The sequence below is a fragment of the Lagopus muta genome, chromosome 2 (assembly GCF_023343835.1).
Source record: "Lagopus muta isolate bLagMut1 chromosome 2, bLagMut1 primary, whole genome shotgun sequence".
NCBI classification, from domain to species: Eukaryota; Metazoa; Chordata; class Aves; order Galliformes; family Phasianidae; genus Lagopus; species Lagopus muta.
The window spans coordinates 47,754,020-47,779,916 of record NC_064434.1 but is presented as its reverse complement, the minus strand read 5'-3'; the positions used below and the strand labels follow the sequence as shown (position 1 = coordinate 47,779,916).

At 38.8% G+C, this 25,897-nt stretch overlaps 2 protein-coding genes across 5 annotated transcripts in view; one reads left to right on the top strand and one right to left on the bottom strand.

Moving 5' to 3' along the window:
- CEP85L (centrosomal protein 85 like) overlaps positions 1 to 25,897 on the top strand; it is a 142,420-nt gene that overhangs the window by 64,646 nt on the left and 51,877 nt on the right. For 3 of the 4 annotated variants that reach the window (XM_048934747.1, XM_048934749.1, XM_048934746.1), the window contains one exon: positions 7,046 to 7,812. In XM_048934747.1, the coding sequence (XP_048790704.1) occupies positions 7,046 to 7,812 (767 nt within the window). Of the gene's footprint in view, positions 1 to 1,559; positions 1,643 to 7,045; positions 7,813 to 25,897 lie in introns of those variants that run through there. The other variant, XM_048934750.1, reaches the window with a different exon arrangement.
- PLN (phospholamban) lies at positions 16,805 to 25,748 on the bottom strand. Its single transcript, XM_048934751.1, has 4 exons — positions 25,536 to 25,748; positions 24,492 to 24,576; positions 20,775 to 20,808; positions 16,805 to 18,630 (listed from the first exon to the last, which is right to left on the bottom strand). The coding sequence occupies exon 4, from the start codon at positions 18,506 to 18,508 to the stop codon at positions 18,350 to 18,352; it is 159 nt and encodes a 52-aa protein (XP_048790708.1). The 5' UTR covers positions 18,509 to 18,630; positions 20,775 to 20,808; positions 24,492 to 24,576; positions 25,536 to 25,748; the 3' UTR covers positions 16,805 to 18,349.

Sequence of the window (25,897 nt, the reverse complement as noted above, 5' to 3'; positions counted from 1 at the left end):
TTTACTGTGTGACTCATAGACTCATATCTGTTGGCCTTCTTTGTTGTTAAGTCTGTATTTGTTTCCCTTGTAATTTCTTTTTGTTGCACTGGCTTGGTACAGTCTCTGAAGTCAACTGCTGCTAATAACAAAGCATTTGAAATTTTTGTTAAGTTTTATTTGTGGAAACGTTTTTGTTATTTGAGACGTGATAGTTCTTAGTGCCAGGAGCAGTAAGGAGGAAGGGAATCATTTTACTCTGTATTTCAAGGGAATGTGTGTGGTTGGTTGTGGTTTTTTTTTTTTATTATTATTTATTATTTTTTATTTTTTTTAATGAGGAATAGTTTGGATGACAGATTATTCAACCAGTTGTCTTTTAACTTAATTGGGAACTTTAATCTGAAGTCTTACTCTAATGGAACATAAGAGAAAATGAACACTTTTTATCAGGCATGTCTCTTTGCTCAATGTTTTTTAAACTAATGATATATTTGCTTTTTTGTTTGTTTGTTTGAAAATGACATTATCTCCATCTTGTGCTTTGTTTTGGTGCTGTCTCTGGTTTGTTTACACATGTGCAAGTCTGTGAGAAGCTACATTGCCTCCCTTGTCATCTAACTCAAGTAATGAAATTAGGAATTTTGGCTCTTGAAATGGCCACTGTAAATAGAGACTTGATTAGTGTTACTCAAATAAGATCCTATGAATGTTGTCTTTATGTGTGGCTCATTATACCGTTTAATTGCTTGTCCTTGTTCGTGGAATCGTAATGGCTTTGTTAATGAGATTTTTGCTAAGACTACATCTCAAGTGTGATGGAAATATGATTTGGTGTACATGGAGGACTTGTCAAGTTTGGGACAGCCTTTTTACAGATAAAGAGGATCTGTTTTGCCCTGTTTGTCAAAACTGGACTTCAGAAAGTATTTCAGTACCCTAATTACTGTAACTGATTGCACTCTTAAAATAGAAAGTCAAGTAGATTTTATAGATCTGGTTCCTTGTCAGTAGTGTGTCCTGAGGAAAGGTAGGGAAATCTGAATGAGGGTAGGCAACTTCTGTGATACGCTGATAGGAGGACTCTCCTGTGTATGAAAATAGGGAAATGTGAATAAAAGATTTTCACTATGAGTAAATAACTTTATTCTGCTCAATGACAAGGTGTAACTTTTTTGTTTGCTCAGTGCAAATCAGTTACTATGTTAAGCATCATTAACCAAACTTCAGAATGTACTTGTATCCCCCACTCTGATTTCAGATTATTGGAAAGTTGAGTGTTAACCTCACTTTATGCGCTAAGTGGGATTTCTGCTATCTTACCTTCTCTGTTGTGTGACAAAGAGGTGGTAAGTTTGCCAGAAGGGTTATAGAAGTACCAAGTTCTTAGGTGCAACTTGTGGTACATGACAGATTACAAAAAATCCTACCAAAAAAAATAATCCTATTAATTGATTCAGTGTAGAAGAATTGGCTCTGAATTTGCTATATGTTTCTGTGTAACAGAAGCATTGTGCCACTGCAGTATCTAGTGGTGCCAGAAGCCAGTAAACTTGCTATTTTTTTTTTTCCAATACCAGAAAGTGAATTTGCTTCTGAATACTACTCTCCTGGCTTTGCTCTGCAGGCATAAATGTGACACAGGCAACTTGGCTTTCTGACAGTAAGTGTTTTAGTATTTTACATACTAGTATTTTAAATCAGTATTATTTTAGTACTGATTAATGCAATTAATATGTTAAATATTTTATCTGCAGCAAGTTTTTTTTTTTTCTGTTGTTTTTTTTTTTCTTCTTCATGTTCATGCCTAGCACTTTAGTTCCTAAACATGATTTGCTTATATATGAGAATTTCAGGCCCCACTCTCTCATTCAGAACTTGTTAAATGCCAGAACAGTTCTCTCTAGTCTGCAGAGCTTCCATTTCTGACACAGCTTTATGTGACACATGCTTGTGTTTATTTATTCATTGAAAGAGATTTATTTTCAGAGACTTCCTCCATTCATTCGGTTCTTATTTCAAGTTAACGCCACTCATACTATATTTTCATACCCTAAGAGGGGAATGGCAAGGATTTCTGTGCAGGGGGAAAAAAGACTCAAACAAAAGCAAACAAACCAGCCAATTCCTGTGATTGGCTGCTGCTGCCTGGAAAGGCACCCTCTTGCTTCCAGTGTGTGATCCAGGTTGAGATCTTGCAGTATGTTCAGCTGATTGTCTGTGCTGCAGGCAGGCTAGTCCAATATTTAGGTGGATAGGTAGTGGGAACACAGGTGTAGCATAAACCTTGCTTTGCATGGCATGTCATCTCACAGTGTTTGTGTGTTGTATGTTTTGTGGTTTCTTTGTTTGTTTTTTACCAACTTCCAAGAGATTTTAGATGTTCTCATTATTGAAAGCAGTGAAAGCAGCTGTTGAGGAAAAGATTTCCAGGAGGCAGCCATATGCTTTTGTCATACAGAAAATTTGTGGCTACATCAGTGTTGTATGCTGGACCCTGGAATTGCTCTGGCTTGCTGCTGGAGTACGTGCAGTTAAGTTACACCACAGGGAATAATTTGGCAAACGTCCTGTAACAAACTTAAGAACTTTTTTACGCTGAAGCTCAGTCAGATGCAAGTAAATATGTACAATAGTGGTTTGGCTGCCCCCATCTGCCTTCTGCTCAATTAATAATAGTATTTTAGTTTATTTTCCTGGATTGGAGCAGTTTATGTCAGTGTGTAGGGGGTAGGGAGTGGAGCAAAAAGGAAGAGAACGTCATCTGTTTCTAATAGTGGCATTATTCTCTATGGTCAGGGTTTTCTAATTATAGCCTGGATAAAATATCAAATTTCAAAGTCTTTCACACAAGGAAAGTCTCTGTTTCCAGTGATATTAGATACACGTGCATCCCACCAACATATGCATAATAAGCATTTTGGGTTTTGATTACTAGCTGATTGTTTGGTGATATGTTGGGAGAAATAAGATATACTTCTATATCTAACAGTTTAGTTAGATATAGAAGTATATCTTACATATGGGTACTCATGAAGTGTCAATTTCATTTTGCAGCAGGGAAAGTTTTCAATAAACCTTTTTTGCCTCTCTTGCTTTATGACTGACCACTGGGGCAACTGATTAGGATTTGAAGCAGCTGACTGATTGTGTTATGAATCTGACCTGAGAAGTGGCTTCAGAGATTGTCTTCTAAGTCTGGTAAATGTAGATGGAACTAGTGATGTTCTACAGCAAAAAAAAGTATAGGAAAATGTAAATAAAGAGGAGGAGTCCATTAAGTTGGGAGGTTGTTGTTGTTTTTTTGTTTTTTTGTTTTTTTCACTTTTCTAGAAGAAAAGTTTGTGCCATGCTTGTTCCCAAATAAGTGAAATTTCTGTGATTTAGGTTTTTTTGAAAACCAGAATTGATTCTCTTGCATTATTTTTCAATGCTAGATACAGAAATAAGATAACTGAGAGGTATAACAGAGGGTAGTAGGAAAGCCATATGGAAATGTTATTCACTTTTGATTCCATCTTCTGCTACTGTGTGGTAGAAATCTTGTAGAACAAATTTCTAAAATACTCTTATTACTGTGATTTAGTATCTATTGTATCAAAGGTTAAAATGCAGTGCCAATTGGATGGGTGGCCTTGGGTGCTTTGTGGTAGGCACAAAAAGGTATTAATATGATTGAGAAGCAAGTTTTGATTTTTAATCTTGATGTTCAGAGGAAAACCAGTAGCAACTTGCTTTATTTTTTTCTCCCATCTCTTCAAGTTTTCCTTGATAAGAACAATCTTAAGCATTGAAAAGCTGATTCTTGATGTATACAAATTGTGTTTAAATGCATTTACAGTCTTCAAATAAAGACTGGCTTGATGCAGCGAAAGCTGAACCATGCTGAGAAGAGAGCAGTAGTTCATTCATAACTCCTTTTAATTATTCTTGGACAACACTTTCCAAAATGTGGTTTGAATTTTGGATCATCGTATGTGGAGCCAGGAGTTTGAAATGATGATCCTTGCAGGTCCCTTCCAACTCAAGATATTCTACAGCTCTATCACATGAGAGGGAAAAATCTTTTTGCTTAAAGTTGTCTTTGGCAGGATTTGGTGAGAAGGAACTTTTTTTTTTTTTTTTTTTTTTTTTTTTTTTTTTAAAACTTTTCTTACTACATGAGTTATCCAACACTGGCACATGTTGCCCAGAGAGGCTGCGGAGTCTCCTTGGACATCTTCAGAACTTGTCTGGACAGCCTCTTGCGCACCCTGTCTAGGTGTCCTGCTTGAGCAAGCATTACAACAGATGGCATCCAGATGTCACTTCCTATCTTAGCCATTCAGTGACTCTGTAAACTTACTGCTATGTCTGCAGGAGTAATGGTATCTTCTAAGCTTTTCTGTGCTTTTGAATTATCTTTCATTTTGATGGCATTTCTGAATTTTCTGTTTTTTGTACTATGAGGAGATGTTTTAGAATGCAGACCAGTTCTTTCCAGCTGAGCCTGCAGTCAAGGCAGACAGAAGCAATATGCTCTAAGAAAATGTGTGAATTTTCTCATATGTTTCAGTGAGAGTTAATGGGAAGACCAATTAGGGCAACTTGAAAGCAAAATTGCTAGGTTTCACTTCAAAACAAATTGTCAGATACATCCAACTGCTATTGATGGATGTATGTGTTATATTTCAAGACTGAGGCTGCTTGTAGAGTTAAGAATCAGAATTGCTGAAGACAAATTTAGGTCTAATTTGGGAGTTTAAATTTGGAGTAGAAGAAACCAAAACAAATTTTTTCTATGGATGAGTAGCTCATTACACCAGTAAAAATAGGAAAAGGAAGGCATATTCTTCTAATTATTATTGGCCTTAATTCTAGTTTGAAGCTGGTATCTAGATTACATTATCTATATTTTAGACCAAAAACTCTATATTGAATACTACTGTAATCTTGTTACAGAATGTATTTGAGTAAGCATACAGGTTGGGTTTCAGCTCTTGCCATTCTCTTGCAGATGTGACATTCCTACTCGTAGAAATCAACATATCCTGAAGCATAGAAAGCATAGATCTCCACTGTCAAAGAGGTCGTTCTGTATCGTAATGTCCTCTGTGCCTGATGCAGGCAGATTGGCTGCACACAGCAGTTTTAGGAACTTGGTGTTGCGTATCACTGTCTCCACTGCTGTGACAGCTGTTTGGCTAGAGAACCACGATTCCTTCAATTTTAAATGGATTGCATAGTATTCAGTCACTCAGTCCTTTTTGCTGTGTCCCACTTCTTGAGCAGCGTCAAGGCAGAGAACAGCTATGTTTCTCTGGAATACAGAATTTTAAAGATGAAGTGCAGGGAGGAAAAGGGGTTTGTTCTTGCTTGTAGTGGTGTCTCATGTTTTTAGCAACATTGTGCATCAAGTAGCAAAGCCGGTAGTGTTACTCATCTTGTTCTTTCTAATGTGATCAAGCTGTGTGTATTTTTTTTGGCGTTCAGTGCCCTATAGGTAGCTCTCAAACTGTTGGTCTGTTTCAAGCAAATCTGACAATTCTGTGGAAGTCTTAAAGGTGGCCACATTCTGTAACTGCTGCGGAAACAGGCAGCTGGGTAGAGGTGAGAGATAATGTGGTATAAGCTTTCTCTTTAAAATGAGAGAATTGATGGTGGGGCTGTTATTGAAGGCTTCAGCAAATATTTTCATCTCCTTAGTGGCCTTGGCTGCTTTAGAAGTCAAATGTGTATGTAAGAACCCAGTATCAGTTAAGGAACTGTTTATTATTTTGTGGAATATAAAGCATTTTTCTCTGAGACGAGGAGTGTGCCTTTATTCCTTCAATATTTTGTGTTGTGATGCAAGTGCACTGAGTCAAAAGTCTTGTCCCGAAGAGGGAGGAGAATCCAAGCTGGGGATAAGGGATTTTGATACATGTAAATGCTGGTCTTCCTGTCTGTGGCATGGTGTATTGGAAAGCATACACAATTAGTAGCATGTTCTGGCTTTTCATACTAACCTACTGCAGCCATCAAGCTGGGTATCCTAGCTGTAATTTCAGAGTGCTTGGTTGATTTATATAAAGTATGTGTGTAGTTCAAGAGAAGTATTAGGATTGTATCTGCCTTGCTCCGAGCAAAAAGGATCTTGAATGAATAAATTAGCTCTTTCATTCTCTTATCTACTTTAGACCTATTAAGCTTGGGTAAGGCGGAGCCATGTGACGTGGTAGGAGCTGATCCTCTAATGAGAGGATTAGGAGCTTATTTCTGGTTGTCCATGTTCTGTGATGTGAAGCACCTGCTGCTGGGGATGTGAGAGGTCTCAGGCTGTCCTCAGTCACCTCTCGTTTACCTTGATCATCTTTGCCCTTCTGTTGCTTTCTGAGCATCATCTTTCTGATTTCTCTGTTCTTGGTATTTCAGTTTGGGATACATTTAATGAACTATGCTAAACAGTTCCTACGCTGTGTCCTGTTTGGATTTGTGGAAAATACAAAACCTAAAAAGAATATAATATTTTTTTCAGAATTTTTTTTTTAATTAAATCAAATCATCTGATAGAAATGTAGGTTGAAAATAGTGAAATCTGAAAAGATGCATAGTACTGACCAGAAGTTGTTATTCATCTGCCTTGTCTCAACACTTTTGTTTTACAAAGTGCATTCAGTGAATTGTGTTCCCTCAAAGAAGGAGAGGAGGGGTGTTGGAGGAACAACAAATCAGGGAGATCCTAGATTGGGTTGCCTCTATCATTTGTGTCATTAAAACCATTTTGAGTTGTAGGGGGAGAGGAAAAAAGCCTTGCCTTGTGTGTTGAAGTTGGGAAGTAAACACTGCACTCTGCCCACAGTCTAAGTGTGTCTGGAGCTTCTCTTATTGCCTTCTTAATGCAGTACCCAGCAAAGTAAATTTGAAAAGATCTCATTCTGCGAATGAAAGCATATTGAAATCTTGAATGGTTCAGAAGACCTTGTTTTGTCAAGATACCCATTTCCTTCTATTTTTGCATTTCGCCTTGAGGTTGATGTTTTGCCCTCTGTGCACTGTGTTAGTATTCATTTTGTGTTGTACTTACGTAATAAATTTTTCTTCCCAGATCATTCAACTTCAAGTGGTACATCCTCGTTTAAGCCCAGCCGATCACTGGTTTCTATTCCCACTGCCCATGTGATGCCGTCTAATGCCAGCTCTTCACTTTCCAAACACAGGGAAGCTTTCAAGTCTGATGGCTCTAAATGGAGTACAAGCTTTGTACGGTCAGGAGGAGGCAGAAATCCAGATGCCCTAGACAATTCTCTTGACATGAAAACCGCAAGACCTGTAAGAAAATGGTCCTCCTTGTCTAAGCTCAGCTCACCAAACACCTTCAGCCAGGATGGCAGTAGTCATTCCGTGGACTCCAGAGCCGGTACAGACAAAGCTGTGTCACCACCATTAAGGACAAATGGGCCAAACTGTTTGCATGACAGCATGGAGTTGCTAAAAATTGAGGACAAGGAAATAGGGAAAAAACGGTCGTCTCTACTGGACTGCAAGTACAAATTTGAAACGTGCAACAAAGATGATTTTGTTTCAGATTCCTCGAGTAGGAGACATGCCTTAGACTTGAACTACAGTGCCTTACCCGAAAGCAAACCTGTGGCAGCCAGTTGTGAAGCTTTTGGACAGAGATATGCAACCTTGGGACAACAGGCTGTGAGTGGAGCTCCCATACAGCCAGCAGTGAGGACTCAAATGTGGCTTAAAGAACAGTTACGGGCAAATCCCCTGGACTGCAGGACTGCAGAAGAGCCCTATGGTGTAGCTGCATGGCACCTACAGCAGCTTGAAGACTTCAGGCCGGGAAGTGAAGACCCTGTGCAGGTAAGGCTACAGCTTGGTGTTTGCTGCCATCGTGTGGCATCTCGTGTTATATGTGAAGAATAATGCCTTTCGTAGAGTTTTTAGTAAAACACAACAGGAAACTCAAGTCCTCTCAACCAGGTGGTGGTGGTTTTAAATGTATATTGGGGTTGCTGCTGCTTGTGTCTTAGTATCATGTGACTGCCAGCAATTTTCTTCTGACATCTGTTTGCTTAGATTCAATCTGTTGGTTCACATGAGACCAGCATCTCTTGTTGAAGCTGGGTGCAGTAAGAGATTAATCAGAAGACACTTTTAAAATTTTTAACAGTTCTTAAGAGCATTTTTGGCATAGTGTGGTGGAGGAAATGTGAATGTCTATTTTCATCTGAACTGAGAGATTTAATTTACACAATCAGAAGGACTGATACCTGCATACAGCAATATCGCTGTGTCCAGGACTTAAAAGCTTAGTTCATTTTGTTGTTACTGCTTATTTTTTTAGTAAATTAACTGACTATGGTTAGTTGAATCTAATCACATTTATTTAAATAAAATGTATTTGTCTTATTTGAAGCTTTTTCATATAGTAAACATTATATGATTTTTCTTTTTTTTTTTTTTAAGATGGTATTTTTAAGCCTTTCTGATATGACAATGCCCAGTCTTCGCATCCACGTCCTCCCTAATGGGAAAAGATAGTTTGTAACGGAAGGCATGAATTAGAAATATTAATACTTAAGTATGTAGATAGAGTTGTCTGAAAGTTGCAAGGAGATTACATTATGTAAACTTCTGCAACAGGCAGTGTGAAGTTAGTCTAGGATACTGTCCCAAAAAAGATAATTTAGCTGTATGTGAAAATAACCATTTCTTCCGGCCTGACAATAACAAACAGTTGTGCTCAAATTTTGTTGTTTGTTCCATTGTGCACTGTGGGAAAGACTGAGAAATTTAGAAGTTCTCAGGATCCCACAATGCTCTTAAAGGGATCTGTGTTTTTATTATTATTTATTAACATAGAAAGTTGAGGCTGATTCATATTACCAAATTATTATTATTATGACATTTTTCTAGGTTCTTCGCTTCTCACAAGTGTATCCTCAGTCTGGTTGTAATGAAATGCAGTTTCCTTTTTTTTTTTTTTTTTTTTTTTTGAACAGATGAAGCCCTGGGTGTATTACTCTGGTTACTGTTCAGAAAAACCTCTTTTTGTGGTTAAAGGCAGGTAGGCAGGCATAGATTCCCAGCTGTATTTTGAGGACAGAGCTCATAGGGGGAGCACAAACATTAGTTACCTTTTTGGCTTCATTTATAAGATGGTACAGCAGCTTTTCTGCTTGTAAGATTGCAGGTTAAAGTTTTTCCTAAAGCTGCTTTGTCTTGCTTCTGTTGCTTTTATATCTAGATTGGTAATTTATAGCTGGATCGGTGTTTGTTATGGAGTATAGATAGGATCCTTGCTTCCTCAGGCAGACCGTTAAGCTGTGTCAACCCTTAATGATAGGGTTTCTCACATTGTTCAGAGAGGTTGTGGATGCCCAATCCATGGAGGGATTCAAGGCCAGGCTGGATGTGGCTCTGGGCAGCCTGGTCTGGTGGTAGTACTTTGAAGTCCTTTTCAACACAGGCCATTCTATGATTTCCCCCTTACTCAGTTGCAACAGGAGATCACAGGGAGTCTGGCAGTAATTAAAAGGAGTTCCTGATGGCTCTAACAAGTGCTTTCATTGATATGGTTTAGGGTTGCATTGCTGTCTTGAAATAGGTCTGTCAGATTTCCTTAGTGGAGAGGATGGACTTGTCAAATAAGATTCCATAAAGCAGAAAAGTAAAGCATGGCCATGAGCTGAGCTCTTCAGGGTGTTCTCTGCTGCCTCTAGGTGTGGTAACTAACAAGGAGGGAATTTTTTTTTTTTAAATGGAGAAGCTGTGAATGAAAACACACTGATAACCCTCTATCGTATCTTAGCTTCAGCTGGGATATCTTAATTCAGCTGGGCCTGTTATTATATGTTTTGGTTCTAGGACAAAATCAAAACCACTGATGATAATGTACCAGTGTTTACAGTTGCTGCTAAGCAGGGTTGTATAGAGCCAAGGCCATTCTCTGTGAAGGGCCCCTGGAGCTGGGAAGGAAGAGAATTAGGACAGCTGACTTAAACTGGCCTAGGGGATATTCCATACCACGTAGCATCAAACTGAAGGAGCTTTGAAGGGGATGGGAGTCCATCTCCCTCTCTTCTACTACTTGGGGGGGACTACATGGGCATTGGTCAGTGGGTGGTGAGTAAATTGCTTGTGCAGAGCTTGTTGAATACATATATATAGTCATAATGATTTTTCTTTTTGCTATCTAAGTAAAAAGTTTTGTCTCAAGCCATGAGAGTCTCTCCTCCATCCCAGTGGGAAGGGGGGCAATGAGCAGACGACTGTGTGGTGCTGAGCCACCTGCTGGGTTAAACCATGACATAGAAATCTTTCCCCTTTTTCTGTTCCCTGCCCCCTCCCTTTTTAGTGATTATTATTTCAGGTATTTTGCTTTCTATCATGTATGCTGATAGAAATGCAGTGCTTTTACAGGACTGAAATAATTGCTATTTATCATAATTCTGCTTTAAAACATTGCCCTGAACAGAAAACAAACTGAACTTTACTTTAAACAGAGAATATCGGGCAGTTCTGTGTAACTTTAAGGTGTGCTGGTGGCATATGGAGAATAATGGGCCCTGAAGATGTGAGAATCGTAAGGAAAGTTCAGAGTGTTGGGAAGCAGACTTGCAACCTGTCCTGAAAGAGACTCTCCGAACAGCTGTGATTTATACCAGTAGGAAAGATACTGTACATCAACAAAAGCTCTCCTCAGAGAAGGTACAGTGTTTGTCTGTGGTGTGGTGTGTGTAGGTTTCTGAACTGAATCTCCAAGGAGGATCTAGGCTTTGTTTGTTGTATAGCATGGAATTGAGTATGGAAATGCTTTTTGTAGCAAATTTGTATTCAGTGTAAGCTTTTTGAAGATGAACATTCTTCTAGACTTCCAAAGAACAGATTTTAATGATACTAGAACAAAAATAATTTTCCTGCAGAATTTATATTTCATCACACAACTATTTTTTCAGTGCTCAGCTGATCTTTCAGTATTTCAGCAGAGGTGACTGTTCTAATACATTTTAATTTTAAGCTCTCAAAGTTAGTGAGTGGCTAATTAAACCTTTGTTAAGAAGAAAAAATGCTTGCAGTACACAAAATCCCATCTAGTGAACTTACAGGACATATAAATCTGAATACAAAAGCTCCATGTTTCCATGTAAATGCATTTCTTAAAGCCTGATCCTATCATCTGATTGCAATTAATAGATACTGTATGTTAGCCCAGAATAAAAGATATGCCTTCAAAACTGTAGGAGATAATACAGGAGGAAAGAAGTTTCAGAAGGCTTCGTGCAGCACAGTACAACTAATGTGTTGGTTTGGTTTTTTTTTCCAGTTTACGTGGCATCCTTGGGATTATTTTTTTCATGGTGTGCTAGCTTTGAACAGAATATTGCAGAGATGATAGATGGAAGTTGCTTAAGTGCATCTTCTTCCATTAATGTATCTCATTTACTTTTTTTTTTTTTTTTTTTTAATGAGGAAAATACTGTCAAGTTCATACCGTATATATGTTACTACAAATCAAATTTTAATGCAGTGAGAAACTAGAGATGCTACAACAGTCATCATTTCAAAACAGTGCTTGCATATCTGAACATCACCAAACATATAAAAGTTTAATTGAAAGAATATGCTTCACATCATATTGTTGTCGTTGAATTTTATTCTGAAATGTGAACTCAAAAGTATTTTTCCTTATGATTCTGACAGGTCAGAAAAGTGAAGGAAAGAAGTCATTATAAATGTTTTCAAAATCTGACTTGAGAAAAACATACTTTCCAACAGGATAAAAATTTCAAACATCGCTTACAGTTAACAGAATTAGTTCACTGCTGTGAGCTTTTATGCTCTGTTTCTTTTGCTGTGAAGTTGGTTGCAGGCTGACAAATGGATTCAACCCATAGTGAATACGTGCGCTCAGTCTAAGTGCTAGCAGATGGTGGCAAACCAAGCTTGGACCATGTCTGATTACAGAAAAAGGCTTGGCAATGGAAGACTGATAGCTTTTCCAATTTTGTACGTCATCCCAGCAGAATGCATGTTTAGTTTCAGCAGCGTGTTTCAACATTTATTTAAGGTTCTGTGATTTTCGTTGCAGTCTGGGAGAAGTTTGGTGTTGTTTCATGGGGTAGCTACATCCTAATGGCAGTTTGTGCATAGCTTTAGAACTGGAAATAAGTGATAGGTCAAGTTACTACACTCAACTTTGTCCTTTTTAATGAAAGGAATTTTTTTTTTCTTTTTTTGTTTTTGTTTTTTAATGCTAGTTCATTTAGCTCTTTTTAGCTGTTCAGCTGTCACAGTGACTTCCATAAGGTAAGGGAGCTCTTGTTTTTGCAGGAGAATAGGCATGAAATACTCAGGGTGGCCATTTTGCTTGAAAACTAGTTTTTACTCTTCATGAGACTAGAGTGGCCTTCATATCAGTTTCTTAATTTCGTGATTTTTTTTTTATTTTTTTTTTTCATCTTGTCTATTTCATGTACTAGCAGAAATCCTTCTAAATAGTATGGAACTGTATTACTGTTACAACGTCAATCCCACGTACATAAATCTATAGATTTTAAAGCAGAACGTTTCAAGATAATCAAAATAAGTGAAAAAGTGGTTACAGCGTGAAATTTTCTGCTTTGAATACAAATATTATGTATTGACATAAAAAAAAAAGAAAAAAGCAGAAGCTCTTTTTAAGTTTTTATTGCATTTCAAAGCACAAGAGAAAAATCTTTTATTTGACTTCTCTATCAGTGCTGTCCCACATAATGGTGTCTCGATGCTGAAGGAGATAATGTGGTGTGAAACATGGGTGCCTGGTCATGGTGGGCCTGCACACCATGTTTCTGTTGGCATACTGTCTTCCTTTTGTGCTAAGTCTTTTTGTAGATCTTTTTTGTAGTACAGTCTCTTCTGTGCTGAATGACTGAAATGACTGAACCAGCCGCAACAGCAGTAATAGTGTGGCAATCCTATGTGGAGCTGGAGTAGGTCAGCTCTGTAACGTTGGGGGCACCTGTGGTATCAACAGCGTACCTGCTGGTCCAGGGAACTCTTCTGTCATAAAGGAGCTGGAAATTGGGTTTTCCTCACCTCTGGGCACCACCAGCATCTTGCATGTGTATGGCATTGAATGTATGTTGTTACGTTTGGTTCCCAACTTGTTGGGGGAAGAGAGAGATGCTGAAGAGCAGACTTTTTGGCCTCAGTGTGGTGTTTGTAGTCTGCTTGTGGCTTCCTTCTCTCCCTGTGTATCTTAGGGTTGCCTGGTAGGCAAATGATTCTAGTAGAAAGGAGCTCTCCTTGGTCACTGCCTTTCCCAGCAAGCATGGAGAAAGCAGATCATCCTGTGAAGGGCTGTAGGGGAAGGTCCCACGGGAAGCTTTCGTTGCAGGTTTGATGTGAGGATGAGCTATAGGTGGCTAACTATGCTGCTGTGGTACGCATACAACAAATGGAGTGTCAAACAGCTTGAGGGCTCCAGGCAGCACTCTTGACCTGTGCATAAGTGGTGAACTTGTTGAGGATGCAGCACTCTTCTTGCTGTTATGCAGAGGCTCTGACAGCTCACATATGCAGCAGTGCTAAAGGATTCGTGGATATGATAACCCTTGCTTGCTAGTGGCCCTTGTTTGGGTTTGATTTCTGTTTTGTTTGTTATAGATCTAACAGCTGCTGCTTCTGTTACTGATGTGTAACATGAATACTTTCTGGCTTTTAAGATGTTGCTGTGAACCACAGGTGTCAAAAAGTGTCCCTAAAAATTACATTTTCAGATTTAAACTTAACTTGTCCACATCTCAGTTGCTGCAAACCACAGCAACCTCTTCCATCCCCAGCATCTGTACTTTTGCACTCCACGGGAGATCTGAAATTGCTTTTTGAAGGATGCTGATCTTTTGCTGGTCCTTAAAATGAAAGTTGACTGCAGCATTTATAAAACTAAAGTAACTCTTTATGCGTACTTGGATTTCTTTCTGTACTCAACAAGGCTCTCAGCGCTTTCCTTATTCAATGGCATGACATAATTGTGTGTAGATTTAAGGTTCACTTCTGATAAAACCCTCTGAACACTTTCTCTGTCAGATACTTCAATCTATGCAGTCTTGTCGTATTTCTGGTTAGGTAGATTGACCTCCTTACGTTATCATTGCAAAAGAACCCCAAGCCCTCAGAACAAGATTTGAAAAGAAACCTCCCAGGGATTGTTCACATCAGCTTCACAAGGATGAATGCAAGTACTAAAACCAAGACTATGAGCAGGAAATTGAGCAGCAGGTTGAGACCTCTGTTGGTAGCAAGATCCATAACGTGCGCTGGTCTGCCCTCTTGTGCTAGCAGCAGCCCTCTAGGTTGTTTGCTCGGTGGTAAGCAGTGCAGTCACACAAATTTCATTGTCTTCAGCTGTTAACCTGTTCTTAGTTTCTGCCAATTATGAAAAAAATTATTAATAGAAGGTATTTTTTTCCTTTCTAAAAAAAAAAAAAAATCTGAATGTTCCTACAAGCCTTCTTGTTTCTCCAAATTCCTTTTAAAAAGAAAAAAAAATTAATGAAAGACATGAATTTTGTACAGATTGGCTCTTTATTTATATACTTTTTCTATGAGCACAGCACTCTGCAGGACCCTATGATTTCTAACAGAACTCTATTCTCAGTGTTTACTCAGGCTTCCAGTCGTAGATTGTTGGAAAAATCGTTTTTCTAAAAGATCTCTGTAGATGAAAACCACAACATTTTCTGGGCAAAATGCACCTCTTTTAATTGGAGTATTTCCTACCTTTCTACGTTGTGGCATTGTGCACCGCGGCGTAGGTAGTGTTTTGCCAACAGTATGCTGCGTAGGATTCATTGCATCTTCACAACATGAATTCCACCTGAGAAGTCTAGATTGAGCTGGCAGAGTAGGTATCCATAGTACTACTAATAGCACATATGCCATAGCCTTTTGTAAGATAATATCTTATTGTTTTTATGCAAAAATGTATATGTAGAAAAGAAACAAATATGACCAGTTCTCTCTTACACTGAAATGTTGCCAGACCTTTTTAATAATCTAAGTTCTTAGAAAAGATCACAAGAGGGCACTGTTCACTGTTCTATAGTTCTGTGTGCTATACAAGATGGTGCTTCTGTGTAAAGATAAATCTTTAAGAGCGAACAAACAAAAAGAGCAACAAGAAAGAATCTTAGAAAGTGGTCAGCTCGACTGAACTGTCAGATACTACCATGAATACAGAGCCCATTTAAAAATGACTTCAATTGTCTGTGTTCTTGTGAAGATAACCACCAGTTTTTAAAGGAATTCTTGGAAATGTGTTCTGGCTTTAAGCCTTGCAGTGAGCAAGAGGTGTTCTATCATCTCTTTCCATAAGCAAAACACAGACCTCCTTCAGTTTTTAACATCTAGTCAAAGAAGTTCAATGTTAAATGTGATAAATATGATATCCCTGGATCCTGTAGAACATCGCAAATATTTTTATGACAGTTAATAGCCATATAAAGTTGGTATCTGGCCATAATCTATCATGCATCAGTTTGCTTCCAGTTAGAAACAGGGGTACTCTCAGAATGAATGTGTTCATTGCACTGTGCTCAAATTTTGGTACAGCGGGCTTAAAGTACAAGACATGAGTGAATGTGTAATATGATTATTGTTTTCCAGGTATTCTTAAAAAGTTTCTGTGGAAGTTCTTTGTGCTCGGAAGCCAAATACTTTGCATTTTGTGAGAAGCTTTGTTAAAGGCTTCTCTACCCTTAAAGGCTGCCTGACATTAGTGTTGGACTGAGTGCCACACTTGGCAATGGCTACCTCTCATTCACGTAACTTTGATTTTTAAGTAAATAATGGGATGGATGCTTCTTTATAAACAATTGTTTGAATTTCTTCTTTTATTCAGTAATATGTTTTCACACAGTCATTTTAATAAAAAATACAGCTGATGCCAGTTTGGAAGCTCTTACAAGTATACCAAGGAAAATACTATGTAGAAGAGCCTTTATCTCTGGGTTCAGTTGACATTTTGTGATGTGGAGCATGGGAGCAGTTTTTCATATCAACAGAACACAGAGGTGCAAATGAACCTCACAGTACTTGCAATTTATCTGTGTTGATGTAAAATAACAGTAGAGCTTCCAGCTTATTTATACCATGGTTGATTCTTGTTTGCTTATTATCTTTAAATGATTAATGGCTTTTGAGGTACATAAGAAAAAAGCAGGTATTTTAATTTTTATAGGGAAGCTGTTTTTTCTTTATTTAGCAGTGCTCTGCTTTGATTACAGGCTTGTAGATCCTATAACTTCAAAATATCTCAGAATGTGTGCTGATAATTTACTCTTATCACCTTTTCTCTTCAGAAAGTTTTTCAGTACTGCAAAACAATCAGTTATTTCCAGTAGAAATTTATTAAAATAAGTCAAAATTAATCTAAAATGCCTGTATGAGAAAAGCAAGATGGAAACCTTCCCATCACATAATATGGATTTAAAAATAGAAGAAAGTAACTTTTCAATTATTTCTTTTTTATTATTTTCTATTATTTGTATTCTCCCCACAGTAGTACACTGTGGCTTTTCTTTTCCTTCTTCTGTGTGGTAGTAGTGATAGGAAAAGTGCATGTATGGAAAATCATGATTTGTGAAGATGATCAGAATGCATGAAACAGGAATCGAGGTTTATATTGACAATTCTAGTCACTATGATTTGAATGGGATGCATGTGTTGCCAATTACATCAGTATTTGCTTTAATCCTCATACAGTAACTAACTACATCTAGTGACTAACCTTACTTCAGAGATCTGCTCTTAGTGTACCTATTTGCTAGTTCATCACCACTGAGCTTGCATTACATTCAATACAAGAGGGTTTTTTTTTTCCTCTGAGATTTCTTCCCTTTCTGCTTAGTTGTTCATTGTTAACCCATATTTATATAATGTTAAGTCTTCAAGACAGAGTACAAGATTAAGATAAACTTCATTTGATTTCCTGCTTTCATCAGTGGGATTCTTTGCCCAAGAAAGATGCCTGTTCAAAATAATGTCTGATCTCTGTCTGTTGATTGTTGAGCTTTCTTTGTTTGAAAACTGTAATGTTTCTAGGAATTTAGCCTAACACCAACATGTGAGAGGGCTGGAAGTCTGCTCAGGCCTGTTACTGATATCTGCTGGAGCAGAAGCTTCACCTTTTATTTGTATAGACTGTGATTTACGTACTAAACCAATTTTTCTGCAATGTTCTTCTTCCTATACATAATGATACATAACATTTATCTTAGGAAAATACTTGCTTGTTCTCTAACAGTCATGTGCAGTTGAGGATGGTGGTGTTGCTTGTATTTCTGCAGTATGCCCCATTTGCAGTAGTGAACACGACCTAAACCTTTTTCTTTACCACATCAAATGTAAGTCACGTAGAATGGGAGTGGCAAATGTCAAACTATCTGTAGTTTTAAACTCGGGCAATTATTGTATGAATTATAGCAGGCTGCAAATCAAGTTGTCTGCAACCAAACATTAAGAACTTGGAGCTATTTGTAATTTTTTACTTGTGCCGGTTGTTTATGCTACTTACAGAAAATGAAATCTTTGCCAGTGTGGTAGCATGCATTTGTCTGCACAAACATACTGAAAAATCTTTTTGGTTGTCATTTAATTCTGTAAGATTATATCATGTGAAAATGGAACAGCGACAAAGTCCAGTGAAAAAAATTGCCTTTTTGTTTTCAGATCCAAGGTGTGAGTGTATAGAAATATGCAAATACATTATATATGTGTATATATATATAAAGGATCCTTTAAATTTGAAGAAGAGCACTTGAAATTTACAAAAAAAAAAATCTGTTCAGAAGATATTTTTTTGTTTTACTTTCATTCTTATAAAAATGCTAGAACAAGGTGAATGCCTTCAGTTGATAGCACAAAGATACAGCATGTTTTAGGACTCGGAGCAGATGTCCTCCTACTCTGCAGTATGTGGTATGTGTGCTGTTCTTTCAGCTGAATTTGGAACATGCCCAGTGGTTTATGGACTTACAGAGATCCTGAAAAAGTACACTTCTTGCTTGTCAGTAGTGGCCAACCCATGGAAAACTGGCTAAAACATGGGGAGACTTACCAGCCCTCTGGAGAGGCAGTTCCCTGCACCAGAGCAGACATCTCTTGACTGAACAGATAAAATAGGTCATGCACAGCTGTGTAACAACAAGCTCTAGACACTGTTCAGCACAGAAGTGTGTTTTTAATACATGTGGCAGGCAGTAAGAGCAGCGCGACGGCTGGCACGCAGCACAGCCTTAGTCCAAGTGCTAGCCCCTCTCCCAAGGGGATCCTTGCATTGGGGTTGGAAGTGGAGGTCGCTCTTCCCTTTGGGCGGCTTTCCTAGAGAACAGTGCAGAGAAGTGCTGGAACTTCAGAGGAGCATCACAATGATACAGATCAGCAAGAGGCAAATTAAGATCAGGCAGAAATTCACAAAGAGCTCCTGGAGCCTTTGGCGTGCTTGTGGGTTGACCTCAATAGTTGAGGCTCTCCTCAGAGCAGAGCGGGTTATGTATTGGACCTTCTCCATGGCAGCAAGAAAGCAGAGGGCACAAATCAGAGGTTTTAGAAGTGCAGGAAAGGAGTGGAGTTGTCAGGAACAGTGAAAAGTGCCTGTTATCTTCTCTTTTTGTTTAGACAGCCTTTGTGGAGCTGGGAAAGCAGGAAAGTGAAGAGTTAGAAATGCAGAAGTAAAGTGCTTTGATAAGTGCAGATGGAGATTGTTTTAAGGTTCTGAGAAGCTTGAAATAAATAAGTTGTTTTCATGAGGGCTTTAGTTTAAAGTGATGTTTTTGAAATGTTGTTTTCCAAGTTCATGTTTGTGCTGCATTACATTTCTCCTCCCAGGGGCTACTGAGCACCTGCTTCTTGGCAGGGGTTGAAGACTGTAAAATGGAAATTGTGGAAATGTGGGACTTACCAGGTCCTGCCTTTTTAGATCCTTATCTTTCCATCCTTTGTGGTCTGTGAAAAGACTGAGTTTTTTTTCCGCCCTTCTCCCCCCATTACTACTAATACAAGCACACCTGAAGTCTTGTGTTAGGGCTGAAGGCCAGGATGCCTGGCTGTGGTTGCTCATGATCTGTATAGATCATCAGATTTGCTAGAGCCTTGTTTTGGAAGGGAGGAGAATGAGTCTTTATTCATTGCCATTCCAAATAAAAAGTACTTTATGGTGTGTAGTTAAAAGCTATACATCATTGATACAAGGAATTTTAGTAGTATATTTTTCACTACACAGAATAGGATAAGGACTAAAATATTTAGGTACACAGGCTGCTATGGGAGCAAGATAAAGCAAATGTATTACTTTGTCTCCTGCTTGAAATAAAACGTGCACTCCTGTATCTTCTCCCTTTTGATGGCACATAGAAGTACAGGGTGTTGGTTCTCTTAGAACTCCCAGTGGATTATAAAAGCCCTACTGTGTGAATCTTCTGTGTTGATGGGCTGTGTGCTTGCTTAGCTCATGGCAAAGGGTAGGTGCTATAGCAATGCAAAAAATTAGTTCTTAATGTTGATGATGTTAAAATGTCTCAAATGTTGTTCTGAAAGCTGAACTTGCCCCCTGGTGGTTTATGAGTATATATTGCAATAATATCTTTAACACAAGGCCTCTCCTTATCTTGTCTGGTGTGTTTTTGTGTTGTTTTGTTTGTTTTTTTTTCTCTCCAGTTAATTATACAGTACCTGCCTTCCTCTCTTTCATACATGTCAGGTAAAGGTAAACACTTGCTTAGGTATCTGCTGCATGAATTATAGGATGTTTTGACTGACCCAGAGATGTTTTGTCACCCATGAATTTGTCTTCAGGTATGTCGCTATGTCTAAAATGGAAGAACCTTAAAATGAAACAAAAGCATTTTTCAGGCTCTTTTTAAACTTTCCATGTGGGTCTCTAAAGTTAGATGGCATTATATCAGCAGAATACGTGTGTTTTCAATACCAATGGCAGCACCGGTATGTACAAAAAAAAAAAAAAAAAAAAAGGGCTTCTGAAAGGAAGCACTTTGTGCATGGATTTTTTTTAATATACTTTTAAGTGATTCCATGTGATGGTATCTCCAAAATCTGAACTTTAGATTTTTTACGGTGACTTAAGCTCCTGTTGGTCTTAAAATCACTGTGAACAAAGTGCACAGGACCTTAGTTCCTAGCACTGTTTTTCAACTTTGTTGAATGCTGTACCTGTTCTCATCCATCTAAGTAGTGAAGGTGCTCAAAAGGCACAGTGCGCTGAGCTCTTCACTGGCTTCTGCCTGTTCCCAGAGCAGCAATTCCCTGTGCACAATGAGCCCATTTCTGTGGGCTTAGATGTTCTGCTCACTTGCAGACACCTGTACATTATGATGCTGAGTTCATTTTCAGGGGCAGTGACTGAAGACTTTAAAGTACTGCTCTAAAGTATGGGCTGGGCATCACAGGTGGGAAACCATCACCAGTTCAGGGAAACAGAGAAATCTCAGGGAGGACAAAACATCAGTACACAGCCAGTCACTGTGCCAGTGTACCAGACAAGTGATACAAAAGGATTTAAAAAAAAAAAAAAGAAAAAAGAAAAGTAGAGTATATTAGAGCATATACCCCTTATTGCTAGAAAAATACATAGAAAAGGAATGAGAGAGGTCAGATTACAATAACAGATTGTGTAGGTTTGGAAAGTTTTAAAACACCTGCATGCTGCTTTCTCTACTTAGCCTGCCTGTGGGAGAAGTTCTCTTGTAAGCAAAGGGAACACATGCTGCTTAACAAAGTTTTTCTTTACAAGTGCATAGTTTCAAGCAGTAAACACATACCTTACTTGTTAATCTTCCATGACGCTGTCACCACCTGAAGTGTGCATAAAGAGAAACAGTCAGTAATACAGCTGCAGCTGGGTAGCTAACAAGGTCAAAAAGGGCAGCCTGACAATTACACTAAAACAAAGGCAATCATTGCACAGATAATAGTTTTCTCTGTTGTTTGCCTGCTGTCCTTGCTTTAGGTCAATATGAGGTATTGCGCATGCACAAAAACACCTCTTGAAAGTGCAGCAAATAGTGAGATTTATTTGGCTTTGAAGCCAAACTGCATAGCCTTTGGGTGCAACAAGCCCAGAAGGGAAGCTGTTGTTTGCATTGGTGTACAGTTGTGTTTAATGCAGGGCTCTTAATGGATCTGTCTCGTGCCCAGGGCAGCTCTGCAGGAAGACATGACATGGTTAACCCCATGTTACTGTGTGGGGTATCCCCTACACTTGGGGCCCTAGAGTGAGTCACCAGTTACAATTACTGCCTCCCTCTTCACTGACATATGACTGTTCCCCTGATTTGTGTCAGGCTATTTTTGTCTATGTTTCTGGATGTCCTTCACCATGAGAGGAGACCTGTGACCAGAGTAAAAACTGTGGCCACGCTCGTTCCTGGTGCAACTGTGTTGACTCCATTGAAGTCACACAGGATAAATTTGGCTCGTTTGGAAATGCCACAGCAATTTTAGACACAGCCTGTTTCCTGTCATATGTTTACTAAATGCAGTGGTGATATCAGTGGAATGGGCTTGACATATTTGATTTGTTACTGCCCCGTACAAGCAAGCTAAGCCCTGAAAAGGTATTGTTAACAACTCCTATTGTGCAGTAGCTCATTACATAGATTTTTACAATTAGATTTAAAAAGCAAACAAAAACAAACCAAACAAAACAAAAACAACCCAGCAGCAGTGGTCTGGTTTCATAAGTTTCTTGCTAATCATAAGGATAGCAATGCAAAAAAGCACCTTTAAATTCTGTGATCCTTGCTCTACATGTTGAGAACTGTTCCAAACTCTAGAACTGTACCTAGTGTAAGAAATTCCTCTGTACATTTGTGTGAACAGTGTGGTGTTCCTGGGTACGTTCTCTGCACGCTCAGAGAAGAAGCATTTAAAGATGTGTGTACAGTGCCAAAGTGGAAAAGAAAAGCTGTGAATTGTTGACTGTGGTGTCTTTTGTCCCCATTGTCCATGGATTGTAAGGACCCCGGCAGAAGAAGTGCTACAGGGAGTTACAGCTCTGCCTGCACAGTGCGCCTGCGGTTGATGTGTAGGCATGCCTGTCATCTCTGCTGGCTTCCTGTGTTAATGTATAGATATTATTCCCAGTTGCATTGCTTTGTTTTGAACTTGGCTGTAAAACACCTTCTCACTGATGTGTGGTGCCATTTCAATTGAAACTTCCCGAGTCTGAAAATTCTCCTCTTCTGAGTGAGCAAGTTGAGAGCTGATAAGGAATCAGTCTGAATTGGCTTGAGAGACTTCTAGCAGGTGTCTGCTCTCAATTCAACGAATAAAGGCTTCCACTGATAAAAACAGAAGCTGCTTACAGGTTTTCAACCACAGAAGTGATCTGTAGAGGTATGTTACAATTTGTTTTCTTGTAAAAAGAGTGAAATGGCCTGAAGGCAACTTGCTGGGTTTTATGCCTTTAGCTGGGTGTGTGTTTACTCACACTAGGGGTGCAGGATGCTGTTTCCTTTTCTAGGCTGGGAGTTGCACTAGGCAGTTATACCAGTGAAAAACTGTGTCAGCCAACTCAACAGCTTGGCTGTGGGGGAAAAAAAAGCTAATTAAAAAAAAAAAATAAAAATTGAAGAAAATATAAGGGGAAAGAGAGCTGGCAATCAAAAAAGACTGGGGTAGATGAAGGCAAGAATGAGAAAATGGTGCAGGTGAAGACAAACTGAGGGAGAAAGTAGGAAAAAAAAAATGAGCAAAGGAAGAGTGTGGGAGTGTGGAAAAAGAGCAAGAAATTGCATGAGGGGAAACAGAATATTGCAGCTGGAGTGCATTGTCAGTGAAAGGAGCCACGGACTGACTAGTAGGATATGGTTTTATTATTTTATTTTTTTAATTGCATGCAGAGAACGTTGTTTTTGAGATGGGGAAAAATAACAATTCAGCTCAGGTTTTGGGATGTGCGAAGCAACAGGAAAGCAAACTATTTTTTCTGATTTAAAGTCTGTATTGTACTGAAGTGTCAGTGCAAAAGGCTCACACTTTAAAAGTAACAGTTTAGATTCAGTTTTTCCTGTTTTGCATTTTTCATTTTGAGTAGTTTTGATGTTCTCCGTGTTCTAGAAATGAGATCATTGGTTAGTAAGAGCCGTTAGCTATATTTCAAGGATAGTAGAAAGATAAAGGTATGGATGTATTTAAAAAAACAAAACAAAACAACTATTAAATTCTTGACCATGCATAGCTTGGCTTTTTTTTGTTTGGTTTGTTTTTTGTTGTTGTTTGTTTGTTTTGGATGTTATCCATGTACTTTGTGGCTAACTGTGACTTCTGTATCTATTTCTTTCTATTAAAGCAGCCTGGAAGCTGCTGTCTTTGGCTCAATTTTAACTCTAGGCTAGATTTCCTGCAAGTGCTGCAGAACGACGCGGTGGGGTCTTGGGCAGGTACCTCACTGCAAACTCATCTGTTACTTCATTAAAATAGGATGTATGATGCCATGTACTTTTTTCCAGCTGTTTATATTTTTTACTTTTTTATAGAAAAGCTCCTTCTGGGAGATGGCTCCTTTCTCTACTGTATGCCCTGAGGATTTAACACCTTGTAGTTTCAAGTTAGGTTTTAGGTTCTGGTGATTCTGATGTTACTTATTAATAAATAGGATAGGTGCAGTGTGGACCAAAGTGAGTGAATGTGAACTGAATTGCATCTAACATGTATAAAAAGCATGCAAGTGGATGGGCATTCTGAAAGTTATTTCTTATTTTAACGTTTTTAGCAGCAGTGAAGTGGCTTGGATGGAAAACAGCAGTAGATAAGTAAGGTCCTGAGAAGTAACTGGATACCAGGAAAGTCCTCATAAGCCATGTATTGATCTCTGGAAAGCAAAAGCGATCTGCTAGTTCTAAACTATCTGTCTCATAATCTATGGAACATGACATTACTTTCCTGCAGGGTTTTGGTTTCTCAGTTGAGATGCTTTTCTACTGCTAATTCAAGTTAGTGCTACAGTGTGTAAAAATGTGTCTTCCCACGTAGGTGTATCTCAGACATTCCTGTTTGCTGAAAAATTCAATCAGAATCACCTTTATGGTGATATGAACCTTTATGGTGTCTAATTATCAATGTTAGTTTTGTGCTGCACAATGAAGATGCTACATCCTTAACCTTCTTGAAGGATGAGAAATTTAATACCATTTTTTTTTTTAAGTAGACGTAAATCAGAATCTCTGGAAATGCCAATTCAGTTGTCTCTGCTTGATAGGAAATATACAAACTTTTTTTTTTTTTTTTTTTTTTTTCCATTTGGAAACACATTTTAAGTGACCTCAGTGCTAAAAATTGTTTTTCAGAATATTCCTCCTTGTCATAGGTGTTGACTTTGAAGGCAGCATGGGTTTGAATGCTGCTTCTACCTGCTGGGAACAGCTCCTAGAGAGCTTCCTAACAAGCTGCCTCCCTGAAGAGCTACAGAGCATCCAGCCTTCATGAACCAGAACAGGGTGCTGAGCACAAAGCCAGCTGCTCTTGGGTGTCCTTACCTGGTGCTTACCAGTAAAAGGAAAAGGAGCCAGGTGCCTCACAGCATCAATTTGTCCCTTTCCTAAATCAAAACTTGAACAATACCTAAGTAGAAAAGTGAGCATCAATGGAGGACAGAACAGTAGCTCTAAGGAGAAATTTGTTGAGAATAAATCTTACTCCTTCTAGCAATATTCATATATGTTGGGTTCTTGTTTTTGTTTTTTGTTTGGTGGTTGTTGTTTTTAATGTAAATATCCTTTGTGGTGTGTTCCTGCTTGAGATGTGCTCCTTGTTGCTTGCTTAGGCTGTATTTTTGTTGTGTACTGTCTGCACTCTTCCCTCAGGATTAAACGGATTACTTTCTGCATTAGAAATAAATTTTGTGATGTTACAAATCCTGGTTACTTTTTTATTTGTTACTAGAATATTCTAGTTTGGCAGTTACAGTGACCAGAAAGAAAAAAGAAACCTTTCAAAGAAATTCGCAGCAGTAACGTTGTATGCATACATTTGTTTAAGTGTCCAATAATATGATACAATTCCAGTTCTAGCGCTGCTATAAACCAGTTCACATTTGCAATGAAGGATGGTACTTTATCACACAGCAGCCAAAGTTTTTATTGCTCGGTGTCACATCAGCAAAGCATTCCTCTGTGAGCTCAGTAACGGAGGAGCTTTGCCTTTGTGGGGCTGAGGCACACAGCTGGGCAGTGCCTGCGAAACTGAGTTACTCTATGTAGATTTTACATTTGAAACAAACCAAACCAAATAGATTAAGAGGAGGAATAAAGGTTGAAGGAAGATGATGATGAAAGTTTCTCACTGCTGCTGTGACAGTGATGCCCAGGGATAGTTAGTGTCTCACCAGCATGTAGAAAAACCTCATCTGTCCCTTAAAATACAGCACTGTATAAGTGACTCAGAGCAGATTTGCCTAATTTTCCCTACTTCTAGTGAACATTTAGAACTGGCTGTTAATTTGAATAGAGGAGTTTATGTATAAAACTGCAGCTACAGTGCCTTGCTGTGAGGGTTAAAAGCATCAAATAGAGGGTGCTTACCTCTGCTGCAGGCTGTTGGAGTGTGGTGGCAGCTGCCTGTGGTCTCTGGTAGCCTGTCTGAGTCCGTGACCAAGTGCTGGGAACAATTGAAGGAGGCTGAGGGGAAAAATAACAAAAGTTACAGAGGCAGGACTCCTGGTGTCATTCAGCGATGCAGAAGTTGTGATTGGCCTCGGCCCTGCCTTCTGAAGCCTGCAGTTCTCATCTCCACTTGTTGGCAGCGGGACGTGCTCAGTCCTGGCTGCTCCTCTGACCATGTGGGGCTCAGGGAACTGCGGCCAGGGCGCGAGGGAGGGGGTGAGCTATTTGCTGTGGCCTTTTTTATGTTTACTTACATGAGAACTTAAATAGGAGTTGGTTTG